The sequence below is a fragment of the Mesocricetus auratus genome, unplaced genomic scaffold (assembly GCF_017639785.1).
Source record: "Mesocricetus auratus isolate SY011 unplaced genomic scaffold, BCM_Maur_2.0 Super-Scaffold_100003, whole genome shotgun sequence".
Lineage (NCBI taxonomy): Eukaryota > Metazoa > Chordata > Mammalia > Rodentia > Cricetidae > Mesocricetus > Mesocricetus auratus.
In genome coordinates this window covers 33,995,653-34,015,913 of record NW_024429188.1, presented here as the reverse complement: position 1 = coordinate 34,015,913, position 20,261 = coordinate 33,995,653, and the positions used below count along the sequence as shown (strand labels likewise).

At 37.5% G+C, this 20,261-nt stretch overlaps 1 protein-coding gene across 14 annotated transcripts in view; it reads right to left on the bottom strand.

Moving 5' to 3' along the window:
• The window catches only part of Dmd (dystrophin), a 2,157,616-nt gene that overhangs the window by 73,366 nt on the left and 2,063,989 nt on the right, over nucleotides 1–20,261 (bottom strand). For all 14 annotated transcript variants that reach the window (XM_040744180.1, XM_021232987.2, XM_040744181.1 and 11 more), the window contains 3 exons: nucleotides 16,894–17,095; nucleotides 14,632–14,717; nucleotides 12,169–12,326 (listed from right to left, as the gene is read on the bottom strand). In XM_040744180.1, the coding sequence (XP_040600114.1) occupies nucleotides 12,169–12,326; nucleotides 14,632–14,717; nucleotides 16,894–17,095 (446 nt within the window). The remainder of the gene's footprint in view (nucleotides 1–12,168; nucleotides 12,327–14,631; nucleotides 14,718–16,893; nucleotides 17,096–20,261) is intronic.

Here is a 20,261-nt window from a genome sequence, read left to right as displayed (position 1 = left end):
GGAGAGGGAACTGGGATTGACATGTGAAACAAGCTATTTAAAATTAAAATAAAAAATGATAAAAAAATAAAAAAAATAAAAAAAAAGGAAGACTTCCAATAGCAGAATGAATTTATAATGAAACCAACAATAGGAAAAGTGGCCTAAGTTATCCCAAATCACAAAATACTCAAGTTAGAAAGGTAATGAGAACAAAATATGCCTGCCCTCAAACTGCCCAAAATTTCCTTCTAAATAGGTTAGCATAAATGTTATCTGGGCACAAACCTTAGCCCCAGCATTTGAGAGATGGAAGCAAGAGAATCAGCAGTTCAAGGTCATCTTTGGCTATAAAATGAGCCAGCCTGGGTTAGAGGAAACCCTCTCAAAGCACCAAACAAATCTCTTTCTGCCAGACTATCTGTGATGGTATCTCACACAAAAGGTGATCTGTACTCTGGAGATCCCCCATGGAGGGCCTCACCCTCCCTGGGGATCTGAGTGGGGATTGGGTGGGGGCTGGGGGGTTGGCGGGGAAGGCAGGGGAGGAGGGGAGGGAGGGGGAGCTGGGATTGATATGTGAAGGAAGTTGTTTCTAATTTAAATACAAAAGATTTTAAAAGGTGATCTGTAGACTTTGTAGATATCTTTAGAATGATTTGACATGAAACATAAGACTATACAAATTTCACACTGAGAGTTTTAGAAAAAGCTTCACAGGATGAGTAATCCAGCTTCTAGGTCAGAAGCCCTCAACCAAGGGTGATAACAGTTCAGATGACATGTAAAAAGTTTTACAGATGCTTTGGTTACTACAGGAGAGTGGGAAGATGCTTGACTAGCAACCAACAGACAGAAGCCAGGATCCTGAAACATTCCATGATACACAGGCCAGCCTCCCACAACAAAGAATTAAAACTATTTTGACCTAAATTACCATAAGCACCAAGGTTGATAGTCATGATTCACTTTTCAGAACTAAGAAATCAATATGGTTCATCAGTAATAACAGAACAGTAGACTTTCCTGGAAGTCCTGCAGGGTACCTAACTGGTAGGTAGCCATCTCCTGTATGACATAAATTAGGGAACTATGGTGGGTCTGTTAAGCTGTTGCCTGGGAGACAAATGCTATATTGCCTCACATACTGTGCATAGAGAGAATGAAAAAGACCGACAAATGCAATGCTTCAGAACACAAGTTGCAAGTGTATCTGCTAAAACTGTATACCCTGACTTGTCAGTAAGTTGGTTCTTAAGCAGGAACTCTATGATGTATTTGGGGTAGGGATAGCAGCAGAAATTATTAATTTAATCATGGAAAATAACTATCCTAAGTCAAATAAGACAGATGAGCTGATAACAGTTATTTGTATACATGAGCAGAGGTTAGAAGAACAAGCACCACTAAATATACAAACACGGAATACATATATGTGGATAGAATTCTGATTAAAAGAAAAGAACACATTTGGAGAAAACACTGGGGACAAACTACATATTTTTAAAGCCTGTTCTTCCTGATTACTCCATTTTCTCTTTTCACTGGAAGATGTTCTATTCATAAATATAAATAATGGTTTCAACATCGCTGCCACTGTGAAGAGGCAATGACATGAACAGCCAACAGCTCAACTTTTGTGGTCCAGAATTTTCAAAGCCCTACTATTGAGAAATCTAATTGAGCAGTCTGTAGACAAGAATTTCAAACTACAGAGTAGCTGGTCAGGGTCAGACAGGATAGGACAAGCAGTTCCTGAATGTTCCCTGAGCAACCTCTAAATCTACCAAGGGCATCAGTGGAGTATTTTACATAAGACAGAAGTCTACACCAGCACTGAACATAAAAGGCAGAACAGGCACACGCTGTAAAGAATATTAATGACTCTTCTTCCAAACTATCCCAATTTTTATGAAAATCAAATGAGTGATAAAAAACCTCTATAAAACTACACAAGACCTGCATGCAGCAAATAAAACACAAAGAAGGTGACAGTTTCATCCTCCTAGACACAGATACTTGTGTTTTGCCTTTGAGTTGCTGAGGAAACTAGTGTAGGGGCACATGGGATCATTTATTTCAGGTCCCACACAATGCTTTTTCATGTTTTACTCTTGGTGTATGCTACTTCTGTTCAGAGAACAGTCTGTTTTCACGTAAAAGGCCACATTCTATGTACAAGACTGTTTCCTTTGCCCTACGGCTTTCTTACAAGACTTATTACCCAGAAGATCAAGAAAGAATTTGATGATAATGGCCAAGCTTTGAGATCAGTACAGTAATCTATTTTCCTTTCTGCCTTTATAGAGGTTAGCATATAATCAAAGAAACTTGGGGATAAGTAACCTTAAGATAACCTGTTTATGTTACAGACAAGAAAATGCCCAAAGAGATTAAAGAACTAGCACAAGATTATCTATCATTTTAATACGAAAACATGGATACTTATACTAGTATTAAAAAGGGAGGACAAGCAGTCTGACAGCTGGGGAACCAGCATAGGAACGAACCAGGTCCCCTGAACATGGGTGTCACTTATGAGGCCTGGGCAGTCAGTTTATGGGGCCTCTGGCAGTGGAACCAGTATTTATCCCTAGGGCATGAATGGACTTTGGGAGCCCATTCCACTATGGAAGGACACTCTCTTAGCCTAGATCCTGCCCCAAATGATGTGACAGAATTTAATGATCCCCCATGGAAGGCCTCACCATCCCTAGGAAGAAGATGGGGGGTGGAATGGTGGGTCTGTGGGGTCCATGGGAGGATGGGAGGGAGAGGGGACTGGGATTGATATGTAAAAAAGATTGCTTCTAATTTAAACAAAAATTTATAAAAAAGGGAGGACAAAAGTAATGTTCTATGGGAACATGAAAGTTGATCTCCAAAATTCTTTCAAATCCTTTGATTCCTTAATGTTTTGAGCCTAAGCTGTGATTGCTAAGAGAATCCTTTTAAAGAAAATATAGAAATCCTTTAATTTGATGTTAAATTCTCTGCTGATCTATTGAAAAACATATTGATATTAATTTGGCATGCAAGCAAGTTCCCCAAAACGCTGTGATGAATGCACACTTACATATCTTCTGATCTCTTTCCTACTTATTTTTGTTTTTATCACTACATGTTCTTCACACCATTAGATGCTATGGCATATATGACCTGCACAGACTGATAGTTGTAGCTCAACATCTACACTGAAGTAGAAAATGGGTGGTGGATAGGGTGGAAGAGAAATACCTATGACCTTCTCAGTCCTCATTAACACACCATTTCAGTTATGTGGTTTGTCTTTATAAATTTACTCTTTCTACAAAAGTCTGTTAACATGGAAATATTTACAACCCGATGAGGAGAAAGGATTGACTCCCTGCATTGTCATTTTAAATGATGTAGCAAAAATAACTAGTTCAGATATGAGAAGCATCATTTGTACATTCACATTAATGCCCAAGAAAATACGGGGGTGGGATATGGAAGCTCTTCTTTATATAAGGAAACCAAGTAGTACACTCACAAAGACCTTTAGAATTAGAAAATAATATTATGCCACCACCACTAGACTAATTGGACTGCAAGAGGAACACCAAAGTTTGTTAAGGATAGCTACAAAGTCTCAAAATATCACAATAATTACTTTCTAATTACAAAGGGAAAGGGCCTACTTTGACAATGGAAGTATGTGACAATACCAATATGATTAGTTTTACCCATAAGAACAGAGTTCAAATTCATTCCCCCTGATGTGTGGTGTGGTACAGTGGGAGGTACAAAGTAACAGTATCTCTATAATCTTCAGAGCAAACCGAAAACGTTGAAGTCTAGTCATGATGAAGAAGAAAAATCCAGAACATGAATATTCTGTAAGAAACCTGATCTGGCAGCTGGAGAAGTAGCTCAGCAGTTAAGAGCACTGGCTACTCATACAGAGGATCCAAGTTTGGTTCCCAGTAGCCACAAGGTGGCTCACAACCATAGCAACACCAGTTCTGGAGAATCTGATGCTTCTTCTGGACTCCATGGGTACTGCATACATGTGGTTACACACATATAAGCATGCAAAAAATCCCATATAAATAACAATAGGTAAAATTTAGTTTTTTGAAAAAAGCAAATTGGTTTATACCAATTCAAATATGTTAACCTTATCACAGAAAACTGGGAAAATACAAATAATAAAAAATGCTGAGAGACTGTGATGGTTAATCTTGCTTATCATCTTGACTATATCTGGAACCAATTAGAATCCAAGAAGCTGAAAAGGATTTTCTTAATTGGTGAGAAGAACCACCCTAAATCTGGATCATTTGAAGTCAGAAGATCCACCCTAAATCTGTGCCACACCTTCTGGTGGTGGTCCACATAAAAGGACATGGAAGAAGGAAGCTTAGTCTTTTGTCTGCTTGCCCTAACTCTAGCTGTCAAGTTTATCTATCTGTCCTGGTGCTGAAGTATTACTTCACTGGTGTAACAACCAACATCCAGCCTCCTGGACTGAACAACAATTGGATTCGTGACCTTTCCAAAGATAGCCACTGTTGGACTAGACTGACCACAGCCTATAAACCACTCTAATAAATACCATCTATTATATAAATTATATATATATATATGTATGTGTGTGTATAATATCATATATAAGGGAAATGTCTTAGTTGGATCTTGAAAATAAATAGCAATATATAAGGAACACTCTAGAACAAAAGGAAATTTTCAATGTGGATTTTGTTGGATGAATTGCTAGACTGATTTAAATTATATATATGACAGCAAGCATTATCACTTATGTATCCAGTGATAAACATGTAAAAATATAAAATGATTAAGTGTCAAAATCATGCTTTCTTGTTTCCTTGACTTGAGGGTACACGATTTATGGAAAACCAATGTGTAGTGAAATAATGTGGCTTGTGCTGTCATACCTCTTTTTTAAATGGTACATGATAATTCATGTTTATGCATGTCCATGTTCACATGTAGCACACAGAGAGGGCACTAAGAGAAATTCATATGTATACAGCAGAAAACTAGTGGTTACAGAGATACATAGGATAAATGGTTGTTCATTATTCTATTGTTGACTTTGTGATTGAAATGTTTCTAAAATATTATAATGACTGTGAACAATCATTTTCCCCAAGCCATCCCTTCATGAGGAAGGGCAAGGTAGGAGGATGGGTAAAATGGGTAAAAGAGTCTTTAAAAAGAACAAGGAGGAAGTTCAAATGGCCTTAAACATAAATGACACAAAATACAAAAATCTCAAGACCTCACAAGTAAGGAACCTAACCCAAAAGCCTGTCTCCTCTCATCACAGTCCCTCAAACACCCTCTTCTGCACTATCTAGATGTGCTTTTCTGGGATTCTAAATGTGACTTTCCAGTCACGAAAGTGAGTTCTTCTACATCTACAGAATTTTCCTCTTGTTTGATGTAGAGACTGAAAGGTCAAGACTTGTCTTGGAACAAGAAGTAAAAGGCTTCCCATAACTGGTATGTTGGGTAAAAATGAAGTTTTTTATTTAAAGTTGTGAAGATAATGAGCATGTTGGAGGCCAGCAGTCACTGCTCTAAATATTAATCAGGACTCTGAATCACCCATTAAAGATAAAATCAGCCTAAACAATAACACATGGTGATTATCTACTCTTCATTTACATGTTCAAGGACATCTATCCTGACCTCAAGCTCTCCACTCCACCTGACTAATAAACCAATTAACACCCTGGCCTTAGAGAACAATTTGAAGTCTATGCAAACACTTTCATATACTCAGTGTTGGGAATTTATGATAGAGAGCTCCTACTTAAAAGATAGTTTTACAGATGTGGAGAAGTCCACATCTACCTGTGATGCTACAAAACATACTTCATGAAGTATAGAGCAGGGTACTTTATGCAATCATATAATATAAAGTTAACTTTTCCATTGCTGTCTCCGCTGTTTATTTAAAAGCCAGTTGAGGAAGAAACAAATTTAGAGAAACAAAATGCAGAGCCATAGTTCCCACAGATTGGAAATGAGGATGATGGCAATAAAGCAGAAGGAACTTAAGAATTGTTCAGTCTTGACTATAATGGGGGTGACATGAATTTGTCTAAACTCAGAACTGAACATCAACTAGTAAATGTTACTGAAGCTTGAACGCTAGCTGAGTATAAACCCTTGGCAATTGTCCTACCTCCATGAACCCTGCAGTCACACCCACCTTTTACCTGGCTCCTTGAGATCCAAACTCAGGTCATAATGTTTGTACACCAAGCATTCATAGTCACTGAACTATTTCCTTAGCCCAGAAACCTTTTTAAATATTATCATAAAATAGTATCAAGGGGGTACCTCAATGACTCAGCAGGTAAAAGCACTTGCTGTAAAGCATCTTAAGACGTGCGTCATCTTCAGAACTGACATGGTAGAAGGAGACAACCAGCATATAAATGAGCTAATTTGTAGACACACATGCATGTATACATGCACACACACACACACACACACACACACACACACACACACTCACTCACATAAACATACAGACACAAATAAGGAAATGTTTTTAAATTTTTCAAAAGTAGTTACAGGACACTCAGAGCTATATAGTAAAATCTTGTTTAAAAGAAATCTAAATATTAGTGAAATAAAAACTTGCACCAGTCAGATATATGAGGTAAGATATGTTGAAGACATTGGATAAATAGATGAAAATCTTTCAGGAGTAAGTTTTATATTCTTTTCATCTTAAATAATCATAAAAATACTTTCTATTAAAAACTCAGTGGTTAATTTTGGAAAAAAGAGGGTGTTAAAATTTTAACTTTTCTTAGTGCCCATGATTGTGGAGGGTACATTTATTAGCACAAATTAGCACAGATTGTGAACTGACAAAAACAACATAGAATATTCATCCAACAGAAGCATATTTAAAGCAAGAAATGGGCATTGTTTTTCATCCATAATGTCTTGGGTTAAGTCCCTAGTACCACAGCAAAAAGAAGAAAGTAAATGAACAAATCCAACTACCTATACATTTCTTTCCTTCCCTTCTCATTCTTAGAAAGACTAAGGTGGATATGATAATTTGTGATAAAACATACCCTCTACAATAGGTAGGCTACCTCAGTGGATAGGAGTATGTATCACTCAGTCCAAAGGAGGTCAAAAAAATGTCTATAGAATCAAAAAAAAGGCTTCAGAAAATATAAAGGCTTCATGAAAATATAAAATATGATCAACTGCCTTGGTAATTGATATCTCATTATGGAAAAAGTCTCCTAGCATGATATTTTTTCAACTGCATAGAAACAATCTTAAAAGCTTCAAATTGAATCCATAGATGCTTAGTTATGGTACAGTGAACTGTTAATCTTGACACAATATTGACATGTCACAAGACACTCAAGGTAATCGTAGTTAATGCTCCGCCTATCAGCTGCCCACCAAAACTAAATAATTTACCTCTGCTGGCTCATTGAATTCTCATAAGACGATCAAGATGTCAGGAGTCAGGGAGGGTAAGAAATATGTCTATACAAATCTGGCCCACAGTAGATTTCACAAATCAAACTTCATTCTTTAAGTACTTAACCACTCTGACACAACACTAAAGATCCTTGTACGATTTTTTTTACATATGAGAGATATATACACGTACTTATTTTTAACACTTGAGGCTGTAATTCATTCTCATTTCTGTATTTGTTCTATATTATAGTAACTATACATAGATGATATTCATTTTGTCATAAGAATATAAAAATTCAGAATGTAGATGAAACAGCAATGCATTCATTTTGAATGTATGAATGCAGCAGGGGGCAGAAAGCAGATGTAGAATAAACAGATTTTGGCATTCTAGTACTTGTAGATGAAGCATATTGAATATAAAGTTGGTGTACAGAAGTCTATCTAAATAACAAAGTCATATAAGTGTGTACAGAAGAAAACACTACAAAGCCCATCATAGCCGGGATGGAAGTACTGCTCAGGATAGTACCAAATGCTATTTGCTGATACATGACTCTTTTCTTAAGTACTAGATAGTTTTTGTACCTAAAAGCAATATTTAGTTTTATTTTAAAACACACAAGGCACAAACAAATGCAATTATAGTATCTTTAAAATGTTATGATATAGGTGACTGTCTGTCTGTAGGTATAGGCATGTGAGAACAGATGCTGGTGGAATCCAGAAGAGAGTGTTGTATTCCTTGGAGGTTGAGATACAGGAAGTTGTGGGATGTCTAGCATGGGTGCTGGGAACCACACCCAGGTTCTCTGAAAGAGCAGCATGCACTCTTACCCACTGAGCCATTAATCCAGTCCCTATATTAGAGTATTTACAATAAAGGTGTGTGTGTTGAGAGAGAGAGAGATGTTCGTTAATTTTGCCATCCCACTGCAAGGTAAAACTGATATAAAGTATTATGGCAACCTGATTACCCTTTAATAGTTGGCTCAGTATTTGAAATGGTTAAGCCCACTAGTTGGTGTGATGGCATGATATGGAATATATTCATCTTCTCTCCTTGAACATCATTTCTTCATCTGAAAAAGGAAATATCTGGACAACCCAAAGGTTCTTTTAGTCAGTCGGTGACTCATTGCCACCGTTAATGTTGGCTTTATTATGGTTTGAAAGATGAATTTCTATCTCAATGGCCTTTTTTCCTAAGGGATATCAAAGAGGAACAATGGAATGAACACTACTTGAAGCTATATCACAAAACAGCCAAGTTTCAAAACTTTCTCATCACTGTCAAAATGAGTCAACTTCTCAGTCAATGCGGCAACAGCAGTGTGCTGGTTGCTTGACTTAGTATTTCTGAAGATGCCACAAACATCTTGAATAAGCTGTTTCAATATACACAGGCATGGTTTCATTTTTACTGATTTGTGTGGTGGGGGTAGTAAGAAGCATCATGGCATGCATGTGGAGGTCAGAAGACCTCCTTCCACCTTTATGTATGCGCTTAAGTTTCAACTCAAGTTACCTTGCTTTTACTCCCTGGCCTTCTACCTTATCGTTTGAGATTGGGCCTCTCACTGAAACTGCAACCCACCAATTCAGCAAGGATATCTGGCCAGCAAAACCAAGGGATTTGACTTTCTCTACCTCCCTGGCACAGGGATTCCTGGCACATGATGCCACGCTTGGATTTTCATATGCACTCAAGGGATCCAAATTCAGATCTCCATGCTCACAGAGGAAACACTTTATTAACTGAACTATCTCCCCAGACTCTTGTTTGTTCGTTTTGAGAAAGGACTTGCTACATACCTCAGGATGGCCTCTTGCTCACTGTGTAGCCCAGGCTATCCTCAAGCTTGTAATTGATCCTTCTGCTTCAGTCTCCTATGGAATTCGATTATAGGTGTGTGCTACCATACAGGCCTTCCCTTATTTTTAAGTTGTCATTTTTTTAAATTTAGATCTGAGGGGCAGCTTTCCTCTCGTCTTTGTAAGCACATGGTGGGGCCATATAGAACCCAAGGAACAACTTGAAGGTCCCCCAGAGCACTTGGCACATAAAAGTTTACCTTGCTTCCTTCCACAAGTAGCCCATGAACGCGAAGTTTCCATACCTTTCTAACTGCATCAGCACAGGAAAAAGAAGTTTTCTATGTGGTGACAAGGAACAAAGGAAACAGAAGAGCTACTGTTTGAAGCCAACATCGGAAGTGCAAAAAAGAGAAACAAGCACTTTGCTACCTCCTCACCCCAGCAGAAACAGCAAGCTTTGAGCACAGCCTTGCTGACAGAGCAAGCCTAGCCGGTTCCCAAGGTTTTACACTTCAAACAGAGGGCAGAGGGCGTTTTCACTGCTGCTATCTTTCCCTATTGCAAACACTATATTTTCATGAGTATTGTACAATGAAAGGCAAGGTGACCGCCAGAGCACCTGGTTGAGGAAAAGCAATCCAGGCCTAGGACCTGACTTCTGAAGTAACCATTCATAATGGGGCTATTCAACGTAATGGGAAATGGTTACAAGTTAAGCGGCTTCCCATATCTAAATAAAATAAGCCACACCTCTGTTTTGACCCAGAACCCAGGGCGATAGTGATGAAATATTTGTTGTGTGACCTTGTGAGCAGTCTGGAAAAAAGTGGCAGAAAGAACATATTTAGAAAAGAGGTGGCAGGTACAGATGAGAATCCAACCATTCCACCAGGTGACAGAGGCTAAAGGCACAGATAGCTTGTTCAAACATAACCCCCAAAATCTCCTGAGCCTGCCAATTATACTCTCTCCAAAGGATTGTGGGTATTCAATGAGTAAATGCATTTGAATAAAGGCAAAATTTTCTAAGTAACAACAATGATCATGCTAAATATGAACAGTGAGGTATGGCTGTTCTAATGTAGAAAGAGCAATGTTTCAAATCAATGGTTATGGAACTACATTAGGAAAGACCTGAGGGCTAAAAGAAAGAAGCTAAAATTAATCTGGAAGAAAATGGAAAACATTGGAGACCCTTAATGATGGCTGTCATTTGGTAATACTTTAAAATATGTAAAAGGACATTCAGACCAAAGAAAGGCACTACAGTGTGGTGCTTAGGCTTCCTAGGATAAAAATGTAATGGTGCACACAAGCAATAAGCAGGCTGAGAAATAAGAGAAAGATTGATTGCAATGGGAAGGAATCAAAGGAAGCACTTTATTAATTGGTTTTCTTTCTTTTTCTTTCCTTTTTTCCAAAATTATAAATGCTCAAAGAAGGAAATTAAGAAAAAAAAAAGCAAGGAGCAAATAAAAAGTCACTTGTTATCACTGGGCATCTCTTGGTCAATTTCTTCCTAATCCAACAAAAGAGGTTTCCAGGAGCTTGCTGGCTAGCACAGAGGCATTCAATCAATATGCAAGATGGACTGAGTTCAAATGCTGATGCCGAGGAGAGTGTTGCTTTTACAGAGATGGCAAGGAAGCAAGTGTGAGAGATAGAGTTCTGAAGAAGGGGCAACTAGCAAAAGATGAGGTGGAACAGACTGGCCTCCTCGCCAGGGAAAGCAGAACTTTACTTCAACAGCCTCCTATCATAATAACCAAATCCAAGTAGAGGTTACAGTAGGAAGGTAATGGCTGCCCAATATGTCAGTACAGGGAGATGACAGGGAGCCCTGAGCATAGCTCTCTGCGACAGGGATCATCAAACAATGGAGACAGCTGTAAATGCCTCTATGATCTGATCTTTCCTTATAACCTAAGATACAATAAAGGTACACACATGTGAATATGTGTGCATGCTCTTCACAACTGGAACTCTAAAAGAAAGTAGAATTTTACTAAAAGATAAACAAGGATTAGTGACAAATTTATAGCACTGCATGTTGTATTTTAAGTGAATTTGAAAAACAGATCTATATTATGTATGGCTGCTAGAATTTACTATATGAAAGTAATTAGTATTGCTATTCTAGAATAGATATTACCACATACAACAACATGTACAAAGGTTTCATAATGACAATGTGTTCATGCTTTGGAATGATGAAAAATGCATTTATTTCCCATATCAATTTTACAACTAATACACCACCATTTTGGCAAATAATTCAAACAATACATCTCACACTATATTAACTGGACTTATTTTGTGCACATTCAGGCATATTGCCAATTACATCTTAAATAGTCAACTGCTTTCCCATCCAAATAATCATAGGGTTCTTCCTAGAAAGCTGCCTACATTTTTTCTCCTAGTCTATGGTAAGACTTCAATTTTATAAATCTTAGCCATTGTGAATTATATTGGAATGACTGAGAAATCTCACTTAAGAAAAACAGCTTGTAGCATTTAAAATCCATAAGAATACAGTAAAAAAGTAGTTCTGAAAATATCTTATTCCATTAATTCTGGTGGCATTACAATTAGAAAGACTTGTTGAAGAAAAGCCATCTGTTAATATGAATCAAAAGCCACAACAATATTTATAACCTTGAATCTGATCATCTTACTCCTGGAGAACTTATCCAAAGGAATCAACTCCAAAGAGGCAGTAAAAGGCAGAATGAACAGGAGTGGCAATGTGTTGAGCACACGATAGGCACTAGAAGACTGCAAGCCTTACATCTTACTATAAGACTGTAAGGAGGTCTGGGGGAGAGCTCCGGGGAGGGCCCCCACAAGGGATAAACTGATGGTAGAACACTTGCCCAGTAACACATCCAGAAGGAGAAAAGGTGAATAACTTACAAATTGGAAGCAGCTCCTGACGCTTGGCTCGATGTTACTGCCCCCAAAGGAGGCAACTTCACCCAACTGTCTTGGGATTTGAATAGAATCATGCAGAAGAAGACCCAGCCTACGCTGGTCACAAAAGCCAGTTGAACTTGCCACTTGCTTGAAAAGATCTATAAAAAGAAGAGAAACATGAAAATCCAAACATTGGAACAAGTGGATGTAAGCAGGACCCAATGTCCAATTCAATGCCAGTACTAATTCTCAGTAATAGCCAATATCCCCACAGATGGGGCCTCACAGTATTGCTTTTTATCTTTATTTTATTTTGGGGGGCTGGCGGGCTAATGTAATACAGGACTGCCTTAAACTTGCTGTATAGTTGAAGATAACCTTGAACTTCAAATTTTCCTGACTCTACCTCCTGAGTGCTAAGACTATGGGTATGTGGTTTTATACGATGCAAGGGACTGATCCCATGACTTTCTCCATGTTGGACTGACAGGGATTATGGCTAATTTAGGCAAATCAGAACATACTTCTATAAATTAGGTTAATCACCACTACCTGTATATGTAATGTGAAGATTAAAATAAACTACAGCCCCGCAAAGAAGGTGAGATTATATGTGTTATTCTTTATTCATTTATTTATATGTGGAGTGCTGGTCACATATATTATAGCACAAGGGTGTAAGTCAAAGGAAAACTTGCAGGAGTTGGTTTTCTCCTTCCATCTTGTGGATCCTGGAGATGAAAGTCAGCATTAGGTGTAGTTTCAAGTACCTTTATCTGCTGAGCCATCTTTCTGACTCTACATGCATTTTTAAAAGTTACATTTTATTGATTTATTATATATGTGTGCATTTAGAGCATGTAGAAATCAGGGAGTAACTTAAAGGAATTGATTCTCTGCCTCTACCATATGGATCTTGAGGATGGAACTTGGGTTATTGGGCTTAGCAGCAAATATCTTTACCCAATGAGTCATTTTATCAGCCCCCTAAATGTATTCTTAACAATCAAGTTACTCAAAGGAAAACACAATCCTTTGGTAACTATTATGTATATATGATATGAATACTACCACAGAAATTTTAGAATCAAGAGCCATGCAATTATCCAAATTCATGTGAGTATCGTACATTAAAAGATGTAACAAGATCAGGACTTTTTACAGTCATAAGCCCATTAAGCTTCATTGAGATTGCATGTTTGCTCACATAGCATGCTGTGCTTATGTATAATTATCTCAAACCATGCTATGCTACCATTGATCTTCTATGTCTGCCTTACTGTTTCTGCATTTGTTTTTTGCAAGAAAGGGTTTCACTAGGTAGTCAAAGATGACCTTGAACTTACAAACATTGAGCGGAGACAGGAAGATAGGGAGAAACCACTCCCATGTCTTTATGAAAGACAATAAACATAACTTAGAATAAGTTATAATATTCAAAAGATAAAGCACTCAAATATTGTTTTATCCAAAATAATGTCAGAAGGTTAAAAAACATTGTTCAGGTTTAGGTGGGGTTGTTTTATTGTATTTTGTTTAGCTCTTAGGAAACGAAAGTTCACATGGAAGCTATATAAAAGTGAGCACTACAGTGGTTTGTGCATGTTACAGTTTACTCTACAAAAATGAGAGCTAGGACACAGCATGGCTTTGGATAAACACCATGTCTGCTGTCTTTCGCTTATCTTTACACCCAGCATACCTCTTCACCTATGACTAGTTTCTAGGTGATAGCCAGGACAGGCTAGATTTGTTCAAGCCCTCCTGAAAAGCCTTCTTACAAGCCTTTCCAGGGAGAAACATATACAGTCCTTTAGAGTGAGAATAGATGCTGACTTGGTCACCCAAACCATCATTTCTTTAACATTTGTCTTTTGTTTTTGACTTACAGTTTTTTTTTTAGTAAAAGATCTCAATAGCTAATTAAAAGAAAATTCTCAAGGGTACTACTTACATTTCAAGAAATAGCAGGCTAGCCATCCCTCAACAGTAAAATGTTAATCACATCACAGAATTGGATGTGTCAATACAAATTGCAGTAAGGTGATTATAAAGTAAACAGTGTGTTTTGAACACAAATGCCAGATAGTATTATTTAAGTGGGAATTGAAAGAGACACAGGGAAAGCAGGGATTAAGCCTTCACATTTCTTTTCCTGACTCACACAAAGGGGACAGGAAATAAGACTTTATCCTCTTGGAACATGTGTTTTACTAAGACACAGTCAATGTAACATAAAATAATACTTGGACCAGCAAAGCTAATCCTCATTCTCTATTTAAATACCTTCAATGCAATGTCTGACAGGGAACAGCACAACCCAAATTTTATGACATTTTTAAAGCAGTCCTTCATCTGAAGCAACAAGCCTGCCTTCAAATAAGAATAGCATATCATTTTCCATCTATAATGAGAGTAATTAGGCAACATCAATAAAAAATAGAGTTCATACACAAGACTTACATCTGTACTTGTCTTCCAAGTGTGCTTTACACAGAGAAATGATGCCAGTTTTAAAAGACAGGACACGGATCCTCCCTGTTCGTCCCCTATTATGAAGAATAAAACCAAAAAACAATTACTGACACTCCAGTAGAGTGTAGAAGCTACTAGTTAAGGGGTAAAAGGGTCTTGGATACAGAAACAGGTTGTTAAGAACTTTTCTGAGTTCATTATCTGTTTGCCTTATGACCTAGAATGTAATGGGAAAGTTTTATGAACCAAAACAATGAATATTTATCCAATTCTCAACTCTTAAAAGCCCTTACTTGAATTGCCAGAGTAGCTCTGCATACAATAAGGATAAAATACCCTTCCACTCACCTACAGAGAGCCACATTGGTTGAGGAAGAGAAAGAATTATTACTGTGCACTTAGCAGTTCTGGTCACTAACGCAAATTATCAATGTTGGTGGTTAAAGCCAAAAACAGTTTCTAACAACTAACTCTTCTCTGTTCACCACTCTCAGAATTTCATCACATCACTGCTTACTAAGATGAGTCATCACTTCAGGTCACACAACACAAAATATAAAATATGAACATTTATTTCCAATGAAAGCATCACATACACTATCAGAAAGCATTCAAATGCAGACTCTATAAGATATACACATCAAGTATGAACATTTTAATATGGCTATGCTTTGTCGCATTAGGAAGTGAAATAAAGCATTCCACACACAAAAATGCATCAGCACAAAAATTTATCCATGAAGTAAAAAGAAAAAATAGAATGAACAAATAGACTTTCATTTTTTAGCAAATGTTTTTAAACAAACTTTTACCTGTTTGTTTGATTTTGGAAAGTAATTGTATCTCGGATTTTGGTATGTTTGTAAGTCACTATGCTCAATGTTCAATTAGTACAACTTATTAGATCTCATAGTTAAAGAAAACTATTAGACTCAAACGCTTCAGTGAAATTCCTGTCACTGCAAAAAAAAATTATCTGTTTTCCTTTTAGGAAAAAGCAAATCAAAGTTTGACATGTTAACTTTATAGAGCAATTTAAGTGTTAAAGGAACTAAAAGTATCTTCAAATCATTTTCAGGTAGGCTGAACGAAAGTTCTATATTCAGAATTCATTCACATCTCATCTACAAATAAAATGATGACAAAAATATGAGGTAAGACCTGAATGATCAAAACAAATGTAAATGAATCCACAATTAAAATCTGATATTTTCAACAACCAAGTAGATATGTATAAGTATTTAATATTCAGATGGTTCTGAAACTTCAGTTAATAGCTTACCGAAGTAACAAAGAAACAATCTATATGCACATTTAAAGGAGATGATAAAAACATACAACAGAGACAGAAGGTAAAGTATTTGATATTCAATTCCTTTAAGAAATCCTTCCTACATTTCCAAAATGGGAGTATGTGCTTGTTGATATGTGAAATGAGGCATGTAATAATTCCGAGGTCCAAGAGGAATTCAGTGGAAAATCAAGACCAATTCCTTTGCTTCCTTCGTCAATTGTGTTCATTAAGATGAAGACAAAAAAATGAGAAGTGGAGTTATGTCCTGTGTGCAATCCAGAGGAATGAATGAGCTCTCTAACTAACAGAGGTTGATGAATGCCACAGAGCAGCTCTGTAAAACATTATAAAAACAACAACAATCTTGCTTGGTTTCAGGAGCTAAGTTTGCTGTATTTGAGCTTCTTTTCATTTTGTGTGACTCATCTATTCACAGCCTCCATAATTGTCCTACATATCCACTACAACAATTTGGATGCGATGGCAGGTGTGCCAGCATCTCCAGGAGCAGTGTCATCCCTGCCAGTGAAACGACCCACTCCAAAATGGATGGAAGAACTCCAAAACACAGGTAAAAAAGGGAAAGAACCACAGCTACATGATAACTCATTCTATTTGAAACAAAAATGACCTATGTCAGGTTATGGTTGGATTCTTATCTGAGAGCAGTCTGCATTCTAGCTCTTTATTGTCCCCTCTGAGGGAGTCTCAGTATTCAGTGCTGGCTGTCCTGACCCTCATACTGTGTACACCAGGCTGGCCCCAAACTCATAAAAATCTGCCTGCCTCTGCTTCTGGGATTAAAGGCTGCATTCCAGCTCTTACTGCTACCTTCTCAAGTATGTTTCAAGTCATATGCAGAAATGATTTATCCCAGGGAGAAGACATCCATAGCTTCTGGAACACTAGTATAATGTCAATACTATCATCACTGTGTAAGCTATTGCCATACGTACGTATCATAAACATTGAGAAGCCAGTTGAGACACATGTCCACACAGAGAGGGACGTTGACCAAGTTGTTGTGCTCTTGCTCCAGACGATCGTAAATAGTAGTCAAACAGTTAATGATCTGAAGGATATCCATGGGCTGGTCATTTTGCTTGAGGTTGTGCTGGTCCAAGGCATCACATGCAGCCGACAGGCTCAAGAGATCCACTGAAAAAAATACACAAAAGCACAAATGACCCAAAACATAAAACATCTTTTCACTCCTTTTCCTTTGAGAACGCTGTTTAAGTTGTTTCCTACCCTTTAGTAAACACCAAACCCAAATTCCACCATCTTTTAAGGGTATTCTGTTTTTATCCCTTGATTTTTAAGTTGATCTGGTTTTACCAGTATTCACAATCTGAAGTTGTTTTCAGATCTCACTGGCATTGGATGAACATACAAAGAACTACAGTTCCCTTCCCTGGAATATCAGAGCATAGTGGAGATTTAAAGGGATCAGTCTTCTAAGTCAATAGTCATTTCTATGTGAGTAGGAAGAAAAGTGTTGCAGTAGAAAATTTGAAAGAGACACTGACATTCCTTTCTTTTATTAGAAATCAATTAGATGAATCTATATGCTTAAGGTTGTGTAAACTCAATTTCTGGTTGGGCATTTATAATCAGTAAGCATTTTTCCATTAAAATAGGCACCTTAGCATTCTTTGTTGCCTTAACACCAGGTGTAAAAATAACCAACTTCACTAAAATTTTCTATAGGCAAACTGCATAATCTAGGCAGCTTTCAAGCCTGATGCTAATTCATTCTCCTTTCACCTTCAAATTGAAATTTACAGCATACTTTTTTTGAGATGTATACGAATTTTTAAGGCTAGGTGAGATTCCCTTGGTCTGAGGTAGTATTTAATCATATGCCAAAAGAAAAAAATAACGAAAGTAAACTTCCATCAGCAAGTTACTAGCTTTATTCCCGAGTGTCATGAAGAGATGCTTTTCTCTAAAGCCAATTTATTAGCCAAGCTGAAAATGCAACACTGGTATTTTTTTAACCACCTGGTACATCTAAGCTATGCTCAGGATTGTCAGTCCTCTGAGACAAAGAATCAATGATAATTAAGTGGCTCTCTCACACACCTAAGTGGAGAGGCACTGCAGTTATAAATAACTTCAAATGAAATTCACATAAGCAATTTCAGTCAGTAAACAGATTTTCCAATAATAAAAGAAATGCAAACGTAAGGCTATAATGCCTTTTACTAGTTACTGGTGTGAGTTCAAATTAAATATTAAAAAATACTGGTTAATAACTTATGTATCAACATACTGTCTCTCTTGAAAAAGGAAGATAACATGTTCTGTGAAGTTTCCCTAGAAACATGAAGATCTGATGGCAGAGGCAAGAGATAAGTTTCATTATTTTTCACTGTCATGAGGAAAATGTGCTCCCATCCAATGGACCAGTTTCCCTAAAATATTCTGGACTAACATCCCTTTTTCTCAATTACAATTTCATTTTGCTAAGGATGGAACACGTGATCACACACATCTCGACCACAGCCTCTTTTGCTGTAAGACACAACCATGTTCTGCTTAAAGTCAGAGACATTTCTGAGAGTAACATCATTAAGTGATTTAGTCACTGAGTGAACAACAGACTATAGCTATACAAATGAAGAAGTCTACTACATTACTAGGCTGCATAATATTATGGGATCACTGTCAGTATCTGCCCCAAGCACCCTTATACAATGTCCCCACTGTACTCTAACAAAAAAGAAATGATCCTTTTCTTAAATGAAATCTGAGACTGGGTAAACTGGAAAGTAGGGAACTGGCAGACAGCAAGACTTAGCTGAGAGTAAGGTGGGCAAAATAATGAAGAATAATAAAATGACAACGCAAGCAGGCAGGAGGCTACACAGACAGGGAGGCTAAATGGGGACTACATGGGAGGCAGCTGGGAGGTGGAGAAACAGAAGACTAAGATTTTCACCGTCTCTTTTGTCTGCCTGACTTCCTGAGAGCACAACTGCTGAAGTGCAGGCCACAGAAACCTTCAGAAATGTAGCATGGCAGTTTCGTTATTAGAAGAGTGAAGTAGATTTCTTTCATGTACCAAAATCCATAACATCTCTTTATGCATTGAAGAAATGCTATGGATCCTATGAAGTATTTCCACTATTTTCTTTTTTTACTATGCAATTTAATTATTATAAATATTTTGCTTTTGAGTTAAGGATGTAAGAGCAGTGAGACTTTTGCAGTCAGTTTTGATGAAGTGTCTAATGATCCCATGTGATGGTTACAAGCCAACAGTGAAACTGCATGAATTTCATTTTATTGGACCTAATCGCGACACAGGTGAATAGGCAGACTACACACACAACAGAAAATTTAGAGTATAAATAGCTCCATAGGGGAGCAAGGCAATTGCTTTGAAATAACAGTAGCAGAAGATGACACAGGAGAGAAATACTTTGTGGTATTCTCAGCTAAAATTGGGCGTGGTTAAATAGAAGACCAATCCATCACGGAATATGGAAGAACACAGTGCCCCAAACAAACACAGCAAACAGAAAAACAGAATTTTGTTTTCATGGAACCATATGTAATTAAAAGCCTTCTATTTAAGCAGAGACCATGCAACGGACCACGAAACAGGTGAGGAAAGAGATATGGGCAACTGAAATCCCGTCGCCTCTTTCTCACACACACACTCAATATTCAAACCACGCCTATTAAAGAATACATGGAGGTTATTTTGGTGAAACTTTAAACAAAACGATGAGCTTTTCTGCAAACCTCAGTAAACACCCAGCAGACGGTTTCATGATGCTATTCTTCTTTTTGAAGGTAACAATTTTCATTATATGAATATATAATATAATTTTAAATAAATGAGCACATGAATGAGTGTGTGTGTGTGTGTGTGCGTGTGTGTGTGTCCGTCCGTCCATGTGCTTGCACGTATAAGAGCACTTGCTAGTACCCACATAGATGGCGACTCACAAGAACCACAGGTTCAGGGATCTGATATCCTCTTCTGATCTCCAAGGGCATCAGGCACACATGTGGTGCACATACATACACACAGGCAACATGTTCGTACACATGAAATAAAATAGTGTTGAAATGTTTCCTTTCAAAAATGCTCTAACGACTTTTTAAGAATATTTTGAATTATGTGTATGTGTGTGGGTATGTGCATGTGAGTACCGATGGCCAAAGAAGCCAAAAGCTAGATCCCATGGAGCTGGAGTTACATGGGGTTATAAGCTACCTAATATGAATCCTGGAACTTGGGTCCTCTACAAGAACAATACGTGCTCTTAACCACTAAGCCATCTTTCCAGTCTCATAAAAAATACTTTAA